We start from the raw sequence: 16,857 nt of genomic DNA, 5'->3' as shown, positions 1-16,857 counted from the left end.
GATAGATGGGTCCTGTAATTCCAGTTGGTATCTTCTGAACTTGTGTAGACGTGAGAGTTACATCTACTGCTGCTGCCAGATCGAGCCCCAGGCTTCCCCTTGTTGCGGGAGGTGGTAGTTGTCCGAGAGCATTGGGCCGGCTACTTGTGTCTTTGCGCGGGGGCCCTTTGTGCTGGACCTCCCGTTTTTTGCAGCCTTACAAACGCTGCTGGTGGGACCATCTTTCTGGCAGTGGTCACACCACACTATGGCAGAACAGTCTTTATGGAAATGGCCTGCACCCCCGCACCGGAAGCACACAGAGGTAGACTTCAATGCCTTTCCTTTGCCAGCCACTTTCTGGGCTACAGCGGTGAGAAGGCATTGGGTTGGTTCCATTGCAGCGGCAAAATCACCTGCCATGGCCTGGCTTTGCTGCTGTTGATTTGCTCGAAAGGCCACCTCAAGCATCTCAGGGACCTCTGCATCTTTGGGAAGGGTTGCAAGCAGCAGTCTGATCTTTGGATTGGCATTTTCAAAAGCCAACAGCTTGAACAGATAACCTTTCTCATCTACACTCAAGTCATTTTGTGCCATGATTGACTGTGAGAGACGATGTATGAAATGCGAGTAAGGTTCTGTAACCCCCTGCTTGATGGACGTGAGCAGAGGGACTGGAGTTCGATCTGAAACTGCATAGAAGGCTTGACGGACCAGTCTTGCTGTGGTGTGATGCAAGACTGCCGTGAACCGCAGCTGTACTTGCACATCCTCTTATTGTCCATCACCTGTTAATATGTCTGAGGTGACCCCTCCTAAGGGATCATCGGCCCCACGAGGGCGAGCAGACTCAAGCTGGGCAAGCCACTTCCACTCTTTATGCCAAGTTATCTGCTTAGAGGGTGTTAGAAAAAAGTGTGCTATGTTCTTACATTCATGGAGGGAGTTAGTATCAGCTGTGAGAACCCAGTCCAAAACAGAACGTTCAGATTCCATATTAATTCTCCCCTCCTTCAAAGCTTTTCTCGCCTGCTGCATCACCTTTCAGTCATGTTGGTTACAACGCGGACCATCGTTGTCAAGCACAACGGGACAGACAACAGTATCAACCGCTGTCCAATCACCTTCCAAGATTACACGGAGCTTTCTGTCACTAGATGGCGCTAGCACATTAGAGTTGTGAGAGGATGGGCAAGCAGCACTGTTCTCGTCATCCTCTGAACAGGGCGAGGGGTCCCGATAAGTTTTAAAAGGGAGAGGCAATGACTTGGCCAATGGACGTTGCTCCCTCTCTGTCTTCCGAAGGGCTTTCATGGTTTGCTTATTCGCCTCAGCCATCTGTTCTAACAACTCCTTCATTTGCCGTTCTAAAGGCGTCAACGCACGCTCTCGCTCGCCATCCAACCCCCCTGCCGAGGCTGTAAGCTCTCCTGCCACAGCAGCACCAGGCGCAGACCCAGAAGCGGTAGCCCCCCCCGCAGGGGCCATGGTAGGCGCCGGTCCAGGAGCAATGGCAGCTCCCCCCGCAGGGGCTGTGGGCTCTCCCCACGGAGCAGTGGAAGGCGCAGGCGCAGCCTCCGAACCACAGCCAGGGCCGCCTCCCTCCATCATGGCCCCAGTGGACACCCCCGCACTGCCTGGCACGGCGGACCGGGACAGCACTGCAACTCCACCAGCGTCAGAGGCAGCAGCACCAAACTCGACAAAAACTCACTCATGGAGTGGTGCGTCTTCCCAGACATACCCTTCACGGCAAAGCTACCCCCTTCCATCCCCAGGAGTGCCTTCCAACTCTTCCTTAACCCTGACCCCAGGAGCGGGGGTGCAGACGGCTCAACGCAGTTCTCCCACTCAGGCACGAGCATCTTTACAGCTGCAGCCGCCATCTTTGATTCCGCCTTCATATCGTTAAGGGCCGTAACAACCACTTTCCATGTTCCTTCCAGCCCTGCTGCTTGCTTACTCTTCCCTTGAATATGCAAGTCCCACATCAAATCACCAACCGCCTTCCATTGTTCCCACATAAATAACGTGGGCAGGCTTTGGAAAAAGCCTTGCTCTCTAGCCCATACAACGATCTTTTCAGACAATTTTTTGCTGACTGCCTCACCACGCTTAGCCAGTATGCCCAGCAAAAGCCGTTTCGCAGCAGCCATCTCGGCTTCCATCTTTTCAATAAGCCAAGACCTCTGGTAGGAGGGAGAGAGTGACTCTCGCTTTTGCTTACCGCGGCCCGTGCACCTCGCTCCGTTGGCAGCCTCTCCTACCCCGCCTCCTCAGCATGAACAACCAGCGCAGTTCCACAGGCACTGATCTCAGCTACCTGGTCCAGACTCCGATCGACATCTGAGAATGAGCAATTGCCACTTTTAAGCCCGTTAAAGTAAGAAATGTCGGTTTTTGAGCTCCCCAGGTTTCAGTGCGAGAGTCAAGACGTAACCTCCTTAGGAGTATGGTCAGTGCTCTGATTTATTGTTTACATTACACACACACATATCGCATACTTTCTGAGTCCACAAATAGTACAGGAATATCATTGGTCAATGGCTAGGGCGTGCTACCAGCTGGATTGGTACTTTTCTCAAAACTATGCTCTTCTGTATCAATGTGTTTACCTGCTTCTCCCAACGGCTGCCGCATTCTTTGTATTGTTTACTGCTCTTCTTGAAGCAGGCTCAAAGATGCAGGGGCCCCATTTCCCTCTCCATGGCCTGGGCTGTGCACATAGGCTTCCAATAACACACTATGGCCTGTGTTATTGAAATATTCCTCAACAAGTCAGAGATCCAAAATTTCACAGCTGTTAACAACTAGTTTCGTAAGAGTTGGAGACAATATTCCTGCTGGAGGAACAGGTTCCTTTTAAGATGGAATCTGTTTTAGCTGAAATCAAACTGAACTTAGATGACTTCCTGCCATGTGGAGAAGATTGGCGTTGGAGCTTTAGTGCTGTACTTGCACATGTGAAACTCCATTCTACAGTTTCTGCATTGTTATTCTGTATTTGGTGATTTGATCACTCTGCTTTTCAGAGGGACAAGGAGAAGGGTTGTATATTTTTTTTCCTGAAATTCCAGTGGATAGGATGGTTGCCACTGAAAACATACACAGAATGGCAATCCTCTAATGAGATTTAATTTATGGATGTGTTCAGCATAAACTACTATGTGAAAGTTCAAGTGACCTCACTTAACAATAGAACTTTAAAAATGTGGGACTGAAAATCAAACTGTCTAAGACTATTTAGCATTTTTGTCCTTCTGTCTTGGTTTGAGATAAGCAACTGCCAACCCCTCAAGCACAGAGAGAAAAGCCTCCCTCCTAACACCAGGGAAAGGGAGGAAAAGAGAGGGGAAAGAAAAAAACACTTAAAACCACGTTTATACTAAAACTACATATATTTTTACAGAAAGGAAGAGATAATTAGAAGAGAGTACAAATATACACTCACACAAGTCTGCAATAACAAATTTCCCACTTCTTAATGAACACACAAATTCTACTGTCCTAACTCCACATTACTTAAGAAAAACCTTATTCCCCAGGGAGACAAACTCAAGCAGAAAGGAGAGACCCAGAACAACACATTTTACTTTCCTGAGATACCCTGTGAGCCAGTGGTGGGCCTGATCCTCTCCATCCCCCCTGGGACAGCATCGTGCATCCTCCCAAGAGGAGGGCTGAGAAGCGACTGCCTTAACCACTCCCACACTGGTTCCTACTTCCCTGGAGATGGTGTCATAATGTGGTATGGAATACAAAATTACTGGCTAGAAGAGGTCAGCTGTTAGCTCAGCCCAGCTCAAGTCAGCTGACAGCTTCGGCCTAGTCCAGACTTCAGAGCCCAAATTTAGGCCACCTAGGTGAACCCATAACCCCTTCTCAGAAACAAAATATACCTCTTGAGACATATTTTTTTGAAGTAAATGTTTTGCTGCCTCTGCATCATCCCTCACAGAACATATTAAAAAAAGTGTATATGGCACAACGAAAACTGAAGAACACTGAAAACAGTGTTCCTTTCTTTCCAGAGAGACTTTTCTAGCAAACAGTCTCTGACAAATTCCTGATGGTTTCTGTAGATAAATTTTCTAGAATGAAGAGTTGTTTTCAACCACATTCTGGAGAATGAAGTATTCAAAGTCTGTTGTCTATTTTCTTTCCTTTTCCTTTCCTTTTGCTTGCTTGGTTTTTTTCTGCCACCCAGAATTAAGGAGACAATATTTTCTGAAATTAAAATTGAGCAAGACAGTTGTGGCTGACAAGTTTGGAGCAGCTGAGTGTTCGTCAGGCTGTTTATTTGTCTCTGAGGCTGCCTGTACCTGATGGCATCAGAGATACCTGAAAGTGCTGTGAGCAGCTGCAGAGGTGGGAATGTGATGGGCAGGGTGGTGGTACTTAAGTACCACGGACAGGGGTCCCTCCACACATGGCCAGACCATCCATGTGTCAACATGTGGGACTTCCACCACCAGGATTTCATCTGCTGGGTATTTTTTATGTGGGCCATTCAGCATTGCCTTGACCATTTTACAGGCATCAGTACTTAGGCGTCTTCATCACTTGATGCCTTTGAAACAGCACTTTTTCCTCGTGAATCCACGTCATAAAACTCTTGGTAGTCTGCAGCATGTGCAATTGTACCCTGTTTTCTCCACTTAGCAATAGGCTTATGTGCATAGTTACTCATCAAATGCTCCCCATAGTGTCTAAGATTTAATTGTTGTCCTCCTACGTATTCCTCATCTTCAGAAGATTTCAAGGACGAACCACGAAGAGCAATAATAATGCCAAAGCTGACTTTCCCTGTTAATATGTGGATTAAATTTCAGTGCTGTATTCTTCCTATCTTTATTCCTGTTACAGTATTGGAATTCTGTGTGAATCAGTTATGTACATCTGGGAAGAGACTGCATTGTTTGGTCAGCAGAATCAAATAAAATTGCTCCTTGCTTTTTTACTATATGGGGAAATTCTAATCAGGACACTGAAGGAATAAAAAATTCTAAAGAATATCAAAATGGACCAGCCAATTAAACCATTTAAGGAGCTGGCTGGTGAATCACTTTTGCGAAATGAAGTTTTGGTTATATCATCATAGCTCAATTGGCATTATCTGCTTACTTCAGAAACATAGCTGTTTCTGTATTCTGTGAAGTGGTGATGAGGTACAACCCACTGACCTTGTCCAACACATGCTGTGCTGCTTATGTAATCCAAAAATGACATTTGGAAAGGCAGTATAAGAATCTGTATTTGAGCATTATAGATGCTAATCCTTTACCCACTAAGGATTTGTTTTTCTAGCTTTACTGTTCTTCCTTTTCTAGATTTTCTTTCTGGCTTGGCTTGGCATTTAGGTGTCTTTATTTTAATTGGATACAACTTTCTAACACTTAGGCATTGATTAATTTTTACTGGTTTAATCTGGAGCAGAATAGTCTGAAGAAGGAGGTTGTGTAAAACTTTTTGCAGGGATCTTTTTCACCTTTCTGTTTTTCAACCTTCCCTATCTTACCAAAAGTTATTTCTTTTGGCTTATTTGAATGAAGATCTTATATATGATAGGAATTTTTAGTGTTTTCAGGTTTCACTCTCTAATATAGCTTATTTGGCATCTGATCTCTTGTCTGCCTACATGCATAGTTGAATCTTCCTGAGGGATGGACTGTACTCTTCTAGGCTCTTCAGGAACTGCTGTTTGAAAGAATGGAAAACTTCCCTTGCCTAATAGGCTGAAGTTGGATTTCTTGCCCGTTTAAGGAGGTGGCTGATTAAGACCACAGAGCCACCTCCTTAGGTGGTCGTTGCTTCGTTAGAGCAGAGAAGTGTGCCTTTCACAGTGGCTCCTTTGAGTGTGTTTCTGTGTTCCTTGTTAAGCTGCTAATGTGGTGTCCCTCCTTTGGCTCACTTGGAACTCGCCAAGTTTCTTTTGGATGTGCTTCATTTTTTCTGCTGGAACTGGTGCATCACTGCTATTAACCGGTTCTCTTCCTTCCTAAGTGAAGTGATGGCTGAAGCCCAAGCTGTGCTACTTCATGTGTTGACAGTTCCAATACTAGGAATTATGCAGAGGCCTACTGATCCTGAATCCTGGTAACTATATGGTAGGCCATGGCAGTTATGGAAAAAGCATTTTGGAAGCTGAGCCAGCCTTCTTTTTTCTTGCCAGTTGTTGTGAGAACATATTTGGATTGCTGCAAAAAACAATGGCTAAATGGAAAAGCCTTTCCCAACATGGGAAAGTTTGTGTATTGATAAATACTTCATTTCTGAACATAGCATTTGTTTTCCCTGGAACTTAGTTTTATAATCTACTTGGAAGAATACATTATTTATTGCGAACACCTGCTTTGAGAAACTTAGTTTTTTTATATAACTGTATTGTAAGAATTAGTTAAGCTCAGAGAAAAACAAAATTATATGTGTGAAGAAGAGTCCAGCCACTACTTTGAATTTCATAGTTGGCTAAGTGACCAAAACAAAAAGCAGCTTGAACAGTTTTATGAGAAAAATAGAAGGAGTAAAAACAAGTGCTGTTTGGTTTCACAGCCTTCTTAAATCTAGTAGTACAGATGATAAAATTGAAATTTGATAAGATACCGACATCTCAGAATCATGTTGTATCATTCTGAAGCTGTGATGGCAGCAATAATTCTCAGCTTTCTGTCAGTATGTGTGTGCAGAAAAGGATTTTTTTCCCCAGAGGAAGAAAACAGGCAGCTTTTTCTTCATATTTGGTTTTTTATTTATACTTATTTATATATATATGTATTTATTCCCCTGAAATCTGGGAGCCTTGTCTAGCATACATCTAATGATTCTGGAAATGAAACTACTTACAGTGGGTTTTTTCCTTTCTGTGTCTTCACAAAAGATATATTCAGAGGGCAACAAAAATCATGCATTATTTCAAGGTTGTTAGCCTACTGTAAATATAGCAAACAACTTAGTGTGTTTATAAGCCTGGTAGAAGTAGCAATTAGTTATATGCCGCTTTGAAGACACCACAGAATTTAAGAATATCCCTCTGTGTGTAGAAAAGGTCAGTATTCAATTTAAGTAGGATTAAGTACGATAGAAAAGCCTTCTTTGGATGAATAACTTGCTCCTATAAAGAGGCCAGCAATTGCAGAACTGCTTCCTCTTAAAAGCTCTGGTCTTGTGTTCAGTCATCTCTCAAGTGTAGCCTTAAATTGCTTTGGCCTTGATTGGTTTTTAATTATTATTATTTTTAATTTTTAGTTTCTTGTGTGTTTTGTGTCTTCAGTGGTAGGAGACCCATTAGTTGCAATAGTAGCCCTGCCAAACATGTATGTAGTTTTGTAAACCTCTGGATGTACAATAAAGTGAACAAACAACTGGTAGAAGGAGCAGAGCTCTTAAATTAGCTGGGAAGGAGATTTCCACTGAGAACTTGAATTTTATTTTGGCTTTAAAAATAATGAGGATTGCTGGAGATGGGAGGTATGTCCATAGGTAAAGCTGTAGCAGCAGAGGACAGGAGAAATAAGGAAGCAATGGACAGAAAGCAGGAGAAGAGCAGAGTATGACAGCAGCAAAGGACAAGTGAGTGAGTTTTCCAGTTCAGTTTTTATCCCTTTGTTCTTTTATTTTGACTTTCGTGCTCTTCTTGTTTACCAATTATCACAAAATTTATAGTATTAGAAGCAAATTAAAAAAAACACAAGCTATGGGCTTTTAGTGCATTCTATGTAAGATTAGTCTAAGGCCTGCAGGAACTGACCTGAGTTACTCACACTGAAATCACATTGATTTATTCCTTTGTTTCCCTCTTTTTATAAAAAAACTTTAAAACTTTTCTGGTAAAACATATAACAGAAAGAAACTTCCAATTTTTAATTTCACTCAGGTAATTACTAATATAGCTGATTTTTAGAACTTTCCTGCAAGAGTTTGACTGAGTCTTAATGGCTTAAATGACCTACTAGGGAGGAAAAAATACAGAAGGAGACTTAATCTTGTATTTGTTCATAGTGGACTGATGCTGGAGAGTTGGGGTGAAATGTGTGTTTGTGCATATATATATATGTCTGTGTATATATAGTGGCTTATGCTTTTAAAGAACAAGCTTGACAACAAAGTCCACTGAAATGGGTTTACAGTATAGTATTTACTGTAGCTAGAGCTGCCAGTGCCACCTGTACTTAAGACCCTTTATATTTGAAGGCTTAACTCTTACTTACTTTCTGTTTTGCTGAATTTCAGTTCAGGCAGATTTTTCCATGCCAGATATCTGCTTTGGGTTGAACTTTTTGAAAGTTTCAGCCAAAGCAGTTCTGTTCCAAGAATAAGGCCAGTGAAAAGTATGCTATTTTGCTTGTGTGAGAATATTCTGGTGTCCTCCTTTGATGCTCCAGTGCCCCCAAGCTCTGAAGCAAGAATTTGAAATTTGGCAATAGTTCAGCCTTTGTGTTGAGGATGTGCCTTTTGCCTCCCTGTAAAAATCCACCCAAATTTCCAAACCGGTTTACAAGGCTTTGAAAGATTGCCATTTGCATGGGCTTAATAGGAATTTCTTAAACTTCACAATAAGCTTCCTTTAGATTCTGTTCACACGGGGAATGCTTCAGGCAGAGTAGAGCTGTGTATTTCATCCCACTTCTGCTAGGAATTGTAATGGCTGGATCTGGGTGCTGATGCTGAACTAAGAGTGGGCAGCATTGTGTCTTCTATCTCCACTGCCTATTCCCATGTCCTGTTCCTTTTCCCTGGTGATGGACCTGGGCCCTCTGGAAAAGAAACTGTCTCACTCATCTGAAAGAGCATGACAGATGTGGAGAAGAATTTAGGACTCTGTGTGTGTGTGTCTGGTTTATACCATTCTTTTGGTAACGTAAAGTGTTTGTATCACACGGGCAAAATTTTACTTCCTTTTCTGCTGGCTGTTCTCATAGCAGTATTTAGGATATTTTGCATTTAAACTTCAGTAGTTTACTGGGTATCGAGGTTTTAACGAACCGTGGGCATCAACTTAAAAAAAACAACTCAAATGTCACAGTGCAGGAATGTTACTCAGAGAGCAGAAATTAAGAGCTTGCTTTTTTTCAGACATTTAAGTCTAACTGACCTCTTGCATTTAACACATTGTAGTGGAGCCTCCAACTTCATCACGAGTGTCACATGCTCTGTACAACAGGCAACTATTCGATTGAAATAGGTAAAGGGGTTTGTTTATTATAAGGATGAGTCCAGGTTCTGTACAGTAAAGGATGTTACAGAAGTTGAAAACTGTGGAGTAAGTAAAGCTGAGATTTTGGGAATTAAAAAAAAAGGGCTTTGTGGCTAAGACAATTGAATGCTGCTTGATGGATCATGTACAATCTGTGCTTGATTGTGGTGTTTCTACATGATGTACTCAAATAACTGTTCCTAGGCTGCTGCTCATACTGTGTGTTCTAGTGGCTGGTTTGAGAACTCAGACCAATTTGTGGCAATTCAGACACTTAAAATTGCAGATGAACTCAGTGGGAGCTAAACTTCCTGTAAAATCCTGTATTTTACTGAGGACAGTAAAAACCGGCTCAGTCTGGAGCCAAAGAACCTTTTAATCTAATTAACCCAATGCCTCAGTTGCCAGTGTTACAGGTGAAGAAATTGCTCGTCCCATCTCTGCAGACAAGCTCGGGAAGAAATTGGTTGCCTTTGTAGCAGAACTGGAAAATAACACATTATAAATAGAGCATGTAGCCCCCTCCCTTCCCCCTCCCTTGATCAGGGATGAGACAAAGCATTGATAAATACGTAATAAAAACTTTATTTATACAGTAAGATAAAAGTATATAAATTTACTTTTGTATAAATAGCCTAATCTTGCCAGTCCCTTGGTAGCTGTCTTGGTTCTGAAAGGGGAAATCATTATTTCATTTTTTCAATTTCTTTCCCAGTAGAACATGAAAACCCAAATTATATTGGATCTGTCTGAAACCAATGTGGTCAACCTATAGAAAGTGTTACCTTTTTTTTCTTTTTCCTTGTATTAAAAATCTATTTCCTGCTGATCCAAGCATAAAAATCCCAAGACCATACCTCTGGAACTCAAATTTTCCACTTTGAATTGGCAGTAAAAATTTTTAAATTCTGAGAATAACATTCTCTTCTAAATCACAGCCACTTTACCTTAGTACTGGTTGAATAAAATGTTAGTAGGATCTTCATTCTTCCTGTTCTCTGTGGAGATGGAAAGCACACTGGCTCAGGCTATTTACTGCTGCATCACTGTGATAAATTTGCCCTTTGTAAAACTGCTTCAACAGTACATCAATTTTTTATCACTTTGTAGAGTCAGCCATTACCCGAAGTTTCCTATGCAAAAAAGAACAAGTTTTGTAGGTTTCTAAAAGGGTCAGGTTACAACAAATAAGTGACTGTGTATTTGTGGAAGTGTCTAGCTCCCAGAGTGAAATGACTTGCTGCTAAGGTTTAGTGAATTTAATACTTTGGAAATTATTTGTTGGAGAGTCTGCAGCAATGGAGAGTTTTGGGTTGCGGTTTTTTGTTTTGGGTTTGGGGTTTGTTTTCCTTTTTATTTTTCTAAGGTGAAGTTATGAGAGATTCTTTTGATTTGTTTCTGTAAGCTTAAAGTTGTCATCAAATTTTTTTCCTTGCTTCTTGGGTCATTCTCTCAGGGTGTTTGCTGCCTCTGAACCAGTAGCTCCTCAGATGGGTCCTTTGAAAGCTTCAGCATAAACAAGGCATTTGACAGGATGTGTGTCATGCAGTATTTTCAGGAGAAATATGGGAATTCTGAGCTGCTCAAAGCACATCCATCCCCTTAGAGGAACTCTGCTGCTAAGAACAGCGGTCTTGTTTGCTTAGCTTTGTGAAATCCACTTGCTTGTGGACAGTTGTTTTGTGTTTTGTTTTTCTTCTCCGCTAACAGTTGCACTTACTTGTGTGCTCTTCCATATGTGTTTTGAGCTGTACTTTGAAGTTGGGCAACAAGCTTTAAACAAAAGCTGTTACTCTGCTTCTGCAAAGCATCTAGCTTGATTTCAGCAATCTGACGTGTCAGTGATGTGGTTTAGAAGGAACTAACTGCTATTCTTTGCTTGCTTTTACGTTGGTTTGTGCAAGATTAAAATTAAAAAACAAAAAATAATCACATCACACTGGGTATGTTGTATAAAAGCCAAGTCAAAATGTGATTAGAATGTGATTAGTCCATTTGGCTGTGCAGCAATTATTAATTGGCCAGGCATCTGTCTTAACACATGGGTGAGATGAAGTTTAAGAGGTATCCTCAGTTTTTCCTTTTGTAACCTTCTTTTTTCTCTTCCCACCCCCATAATAATCTAAGGAATTTCTGAAAGCCCATACTTGGTGTGCTTTTAGTTTCCTGCATAAGTCATTCTAGTATATTTTAGTTCTGAGTGCCAAGATAAAACAATTTAAGATGCATGTTTTCTGTCATCTTTGAGCAGTGAGCTTCAGTAACAAGATCCAAATAGTACTGCTTTGACTTCCTCGAGTTTATTCTGAAGTCTGTATTTTTTTTATATTAAGGTTAAGGCACAAAATGAAGAATGGATTCTAAAAGGCAAAAGCAAATACAACTGCAGTCAACCAAATTAATCTATATCCAATTACATGAGCAGTAAATTAGCTACGAGTATTCAACTGTACTATTTCAAATTAATTTGAGAAAGCAACTAAAATCTGATTTGCAAGGCTCAACTTTATTAAACAGGTTTATATGTGATCATTTATAGTAACTATGTTAACTGTTTCTGAATGTTTTGCTTTTCTGTCTCGTTTTTGGCAGCAACTGGAATTAGTGGAACCGAGCGGCTGGATTCATGTGCCTTTGACAGATACTCACAAGAAGCCCATTCGCACATTTATGATCCAGATTGCTGTTCTGGCCAATCACCAGAACGGGAGGGACACTCACATGAGGCAGATCAAAGTGTACACCCCTGTGGAAGAGAGCTCCATTGGCAAATTCCCTCGATGTACCACAATCGATTTCATGATGTATCGCTCCATAAGATAAAGTTCCCTAGTGAGAAGTAATAAAGGTATTTTTCTGATGACAGTGTCATTGCTAAACTATTCAGATACTTAAAGAGCAGAGTTTACTTCTGTATAATTATATATTTATATATGTTTATACTTTATACAATTTTGAAATAAAGATAATACTGTGTTCCAATATATTGTAGTCTGTAATTTTCTCTTGTCCTTGGAGTCTTGAGTGCTCTTGTACTATCTGAGAGAAAAAAATCCTCAGGCACTTCTTTTAAAAGAACATATTTGAGTGGGAATCAGTAATTGATTTAACACAGGTATTTTTGGAGAGTAATTTCTTCCGCTAATGATCATGTCTGAAAATAATTCATTCTGTAGTGTTTCTCTTCATTCCTTTACCTAACAGGTGCTCATTTTAAGGAGCATTCTTCTGGAACAGACATGGTTTGAAGACATTGCCAGTAGTATTTTACCGTCGTTGTTTATGCTAATATGTTGTACCCTTTTCTATATAGTGTTACTTCTCTTAATGGCTGGCTGGCTGGATTTAACTTTCTTTGTACAGGCAAAGTAAATCATAGAGTAACTCAAGTTGGAAGGGACTTGAGTCCAACCCCTGCTTCTTGCAGGATGACCTAAAACTAAGCCATATGACTAAGAGTGTTGTCTAGATGCTCTTTGAGCTGTGACAGGCTTGGTGCCATACCACTGCCCTGAGGAGCCTGCTCCAGTGAAGATGACAATGACATGAAGAAAACCAAACCTTTCCAAAGTATTCAGTATACTATATACATTAATATAGATATGAGTGGAGGTAATCTAAATGTGGTAGCTGTTCGAAACAGGAGGAGAGTTAAGAATTCCTGCAATAATGCAGGAATTAATTTGAAGGCCCAGTGGACCTGGAAAGTTCCACTCAAATGTCTAACACAAGGTAACCTCAGACTTGGAGCACAGAATTATTTTAACATGTTTTAAAATAAAGAACATTGACAGAAAAATGTGGTCTTTGGCTACTTGCTGTGAACTAGGAATATTTAACACCTCTACTAATGTCTCATAATCACTAGTTACTTAATCTTTTTAAAAATTAATTAGATTTCAGAAGGAGGGGTTGTTGAAGCAGAAGTGTTTCTTTTCAAATGTTTAGTACCAATCAAACCCATTCCTCCTAGCACCATAAAAGCTGATGGACAATCCAGGCTAATCTTATCCAAGGAAAACTTTTGACATTTCTTAATTGTGAGCAAGGAAAGCTATTAATATTGGAGGCTCATCAAACAATGATAAGGTTGTCAAAGAAGGATAAAGATTTAGCTGTTGAAATCCTCTATATACTACATGAAACTATTTACTGAATTCCAGAGTATTTAGGAGGGTGATTAAACAGGGCATTTCCTTATAATGAACCTTATAAAGAAGTGCATGACTAATTTGAGTTTTCTATTTAAACATGGATTCAGTCATTTCACAAGGACCCTAATGGTACTTTGTGTGTCCATGTAAAGGATGTATCAATTGCAGAATTCCTGCTCAGAAGATTCTGGTTGAGCTTGTGCCTTTCAACAAGTGTGTCAGTTCCATGGATTTTATTTTTTTATAAGCAATGGATAGATTTTTAAGAAAGGATATTATTAGGCATGGAATTTTCCTGTTTTCCCCTCGAAGTTAAGATGACAGTTATCCATCCTAGCTTTGTATTGTCAAGCCACTATCTCCTACTTTATGATTCAACCACAGATAAATCTGTGGTAATTCTGATCTTTTGTCAGTTACATTTATCTTCTAATTTCAAGAAACTGCAGAGTATTCTTTTCTCTTAAAGTTCACCCTGCAAGTGATATCTAAAGTAGTATTACTCTGTGAAAAACATTATCTTGTAAACTAGAAGCAAGTATGTCAGCACAGTCTTGTTCTGCTTATTTCTGCCCTGCCTTCAGTAGACATCATATTTAGATCTTTAGAGAGCTGTTCTTGTTTTTACTGATTTTTTTTCTTTTTTTTCAGGGCTCTGATTTAGATGGTTTCTAAATTGTTAATTCTCACAGTGTAGTTGAATAAGCTGAAACCTAGCTTGAGTACTTGTTCCTACTCTTCTGAAATCTTAGATGATGTTCAAGTGGTTTTAAGAACCTATGATAACCAAGTTAAACTGTATGATGTTCAGCTTTACTGTTGAGGGAGGGAATTTGTACTTAAATTATATTTAACGGAGTTTTTTTCAGTAGATGTTGAAGTGTACAAGGCTCTGTAAAGGTTAAGGCTGTAGTTACACTTTATTCTTCTGTCAACAGCAGATCCTTTCTGAAGCTGCACATTCCCATGTTTTGTTTCTACTTTATGCCAGAAATTACCATCTCCATGGCTGAACCTCTTCAGGTTCTTCCACTGGTGTTCACTGAGCGGTTGGATCCTTGGTTCTTCCTTGGCCCTTTAAAATAAGTATATTCTTAGTATTGGCTGAAAGCTAGTAATCTGTGGTAAGAAGTAATACTGAAGTAGATGATCAATAAAATGAAAGATGTATTTGTTCTAAGAATCCATGACTTGGCAGTGATCAGAATCATCACTTCAAATAGGATTGATTTAGGCATTTTAAAGCTTTTTTGGAAGGTAACATACCAGGCCTTTCTGCCTCACAGAACAGAAATTTGATTCCTAGTACAAGGGAAAAAACCTTTCTTTTAATTAAACTTCAGCTTGGTTTTTGTGTAGACACGAAGAAGAGGGAGGTAACTGAGTGCCCAGGATCTTGGGGAACTCCTGTTGAAATGAATGAGGGTAACTGTGTTTTGACTAAGTCATGTCTGTGTGTCTTCTTAGCACCACAGTGTAAACAAAAAGGACAGATGACAGAAGTGGAAGAAAAGAGTTATTTGCTGGTCCTGGTTCCTAAAATGGAGAACAGGAAACCATTTATGTTTTGTTTAAGCTCACATATTGAGTCTCTGGCAGAGCTGGAAGTTGAGGCCATATCGCCATTGTCTCTCTCACTGTGAAGCTGAAGATCAAATAATGATACTGTTTTAAAGACAAGTTTTTCAGTAGTGCAAATTCTATATGTAGTTCCATTTTAAATTTTAAACTATATTTTGGGATTTACTGTTCTGGTTTAGTCTGTAGGGGAGACACTTTTGCCAACACACTGACTATAGATGCACAACTGAAACTTCAGCTACTGCTTTGGTGCTTGCTCTTACCTTACCAAAAAGACATAGTGTACTTTTTAGAGAAAAAGGGATGAGCTAACTTTTATTTTATATGGGACATTTGACACAAGATTGATAGTAGCCTGGAGTCTGGCTTGAAAAGCTGTGTACATGCCATTTTCCCATGTTTTATTTGATGTAAATGTAGAATACGGGACTTCTGTTCACATCTTTTTTTTATAGATGCCCTGTATATTAGACTTCAGGTGTTTCTCACACAGTCACTCAGTTACTTAGACATGAATGAGTGATCTGAGTCAGGCATCACTTGTTGCTCAATTCACTAGTTGCCCTGGTCTTCACAAATGGTCATGCTGTTGGGCTGTGGGGTGCTTGGAGATATAATTCAACTCAAGTTAATGATAACCCAACCTGAAAACTGTCAGACTAGATGTTTACTGAGCAGTTGGCATGTAGGTGCTTTTCTGAGACTCAAAGGCTTAATCTGACATGAATGCAGTACAAGAGATGAACTGAAGTGAGTCTCACTGTTGGCACAGGTTTTTCTTCATCTGCGCTAAAAGTTTAACACAAGTAATTGAAATGTTGTTTAGGCTTGAAAAAATCTGTTAATACACTGGAGAGAGAGCCAGATGTTCAGATCACCAGCTCTGATTAGCAGGGACACATGAACTTGAAGGACCATGGAGAGCTACGGGTTATTGGGAAGGCAAACCATCACTTCAGGTAATAGAGCAAGCCCCATCTCTATGCAACGGGCCATTGCCTGAGAAATCCCCACCTTTCTCAAAGCAATAGCCAGCAAAAATTGTAATTGTTTAGACTCAAGAGCTGAAAATGAAACAGGTTCTCAGGAATTTATGCTTCCACTTGGTGAAGTGCGTTGGGTGCTACAACACCAAATGCCACATGAAGAAACTCAGGATGACAAGACTGGATCTAGTAATTAGAGTTGAATTGCATTACATCCTATAAAGAAAGGAGGACAGTCAGAAGAATATAGTAAACATATCGGGAAATCATGAAGACTTTAGACATTTGTCAGCCATAAATATGTCTCTTAGTCCCACCCTGCTCTACTGGTGTGGCCTTACCTTGAGTACTGTGTGCTGTTTTGGACACCACAGTATAAAAAAGATGTTAGGCTGTTGGAGAGTGTCCAAAGGAAGACAATGAAGATGGTGAAGGGCCTGGAGGGGAAGCCATATGAGGAGTGGCTGAGGGCGCTTGATCTGTTCAGCCTGGAGAAGAGGAGACTGGGGATAGACCTCACTGCAGTTACAGCTTCCTTGTGAGGGGAAGAAGAGGGACAGGCACTGATCACTGCTCTGTGGTGACCAGTGACAGGACCTGAGGGAATGGCTTGAAGCTGAGTCAGGGGAGGTTTAGATTGGATATCAGGAAAAGGTTTTTCCATGCAGAGGGTGGTTGAGCACTAGAACAGGCTCCCCAGGGAAGTGAGCACAGCACCAGGCCTGACAGTTCAAGAAGTGTTTGTACAATGCTCTCAGACACATGGTGAGACTCTTGGGGTGTCCTGTGCAGGACCAGCATCTGAACTTCATGAACCTGGTGGGTCTCTTCCAACTTGGCATGTTCTGTGATTGTTTCAAAATGGCTGGTGGGTTTTTCTATAACCCTTATTTTTAGGATGGATCTGGATTAGTAATATACAAAGTTAGAGTTTGTTGCTCTGCCAGGTCGAAATGAAAGAATA

General features: G+C 40.7%; 1 protein-coding gene across 4 annotated transcripts in view; it reads left to right on the top strand.

Moving 5' to 3' along the window:
* ANAPC10 (anaphase promoting complex subunit 10) overlaps window positions 1-12,156 on the top strand; it is a 44,700-nt gene extending 32,544 nt beyond the window's left edge. For all 4 annotated transcript variants that reach the window (XM_071555608.1, XM_071555610.1, XM_071555609.1 and 1 more), the window contains exon 5: window positions 11,765-12,156. In XM_071555608.1, the coding sequence (XP_071411709.1) occupies window positions 11,765-11,995 (231 nt within the window). In that variant the 3' untranslated portion in view covers window positions 11,996-12,156. The remainder of the gene's footprint in view (window positions 1-11,764) is intronic.
* Window positions 12,157-16,857: the final 4,701 nt, after the last annotated feature.

The sequence above is a fragment of the Pithys albifrons genome, chromosome 5 (genome assembly GCF_047495875.1).
Source record: "Pithys albifrons albifrons isolate INPA30051 chromosome 5, PitAlb_v1, whole genome shotgun sequence".
Taxonomy (NCBI): Eukaryota; Metazoa; Chordata; class Aves; order Passeriformes; family Thamnophilidae; genus Pithys; species Pithys albifrons.
This window is presented reverse-complemented; position numbering and strand designations above follow the sequence as displayed.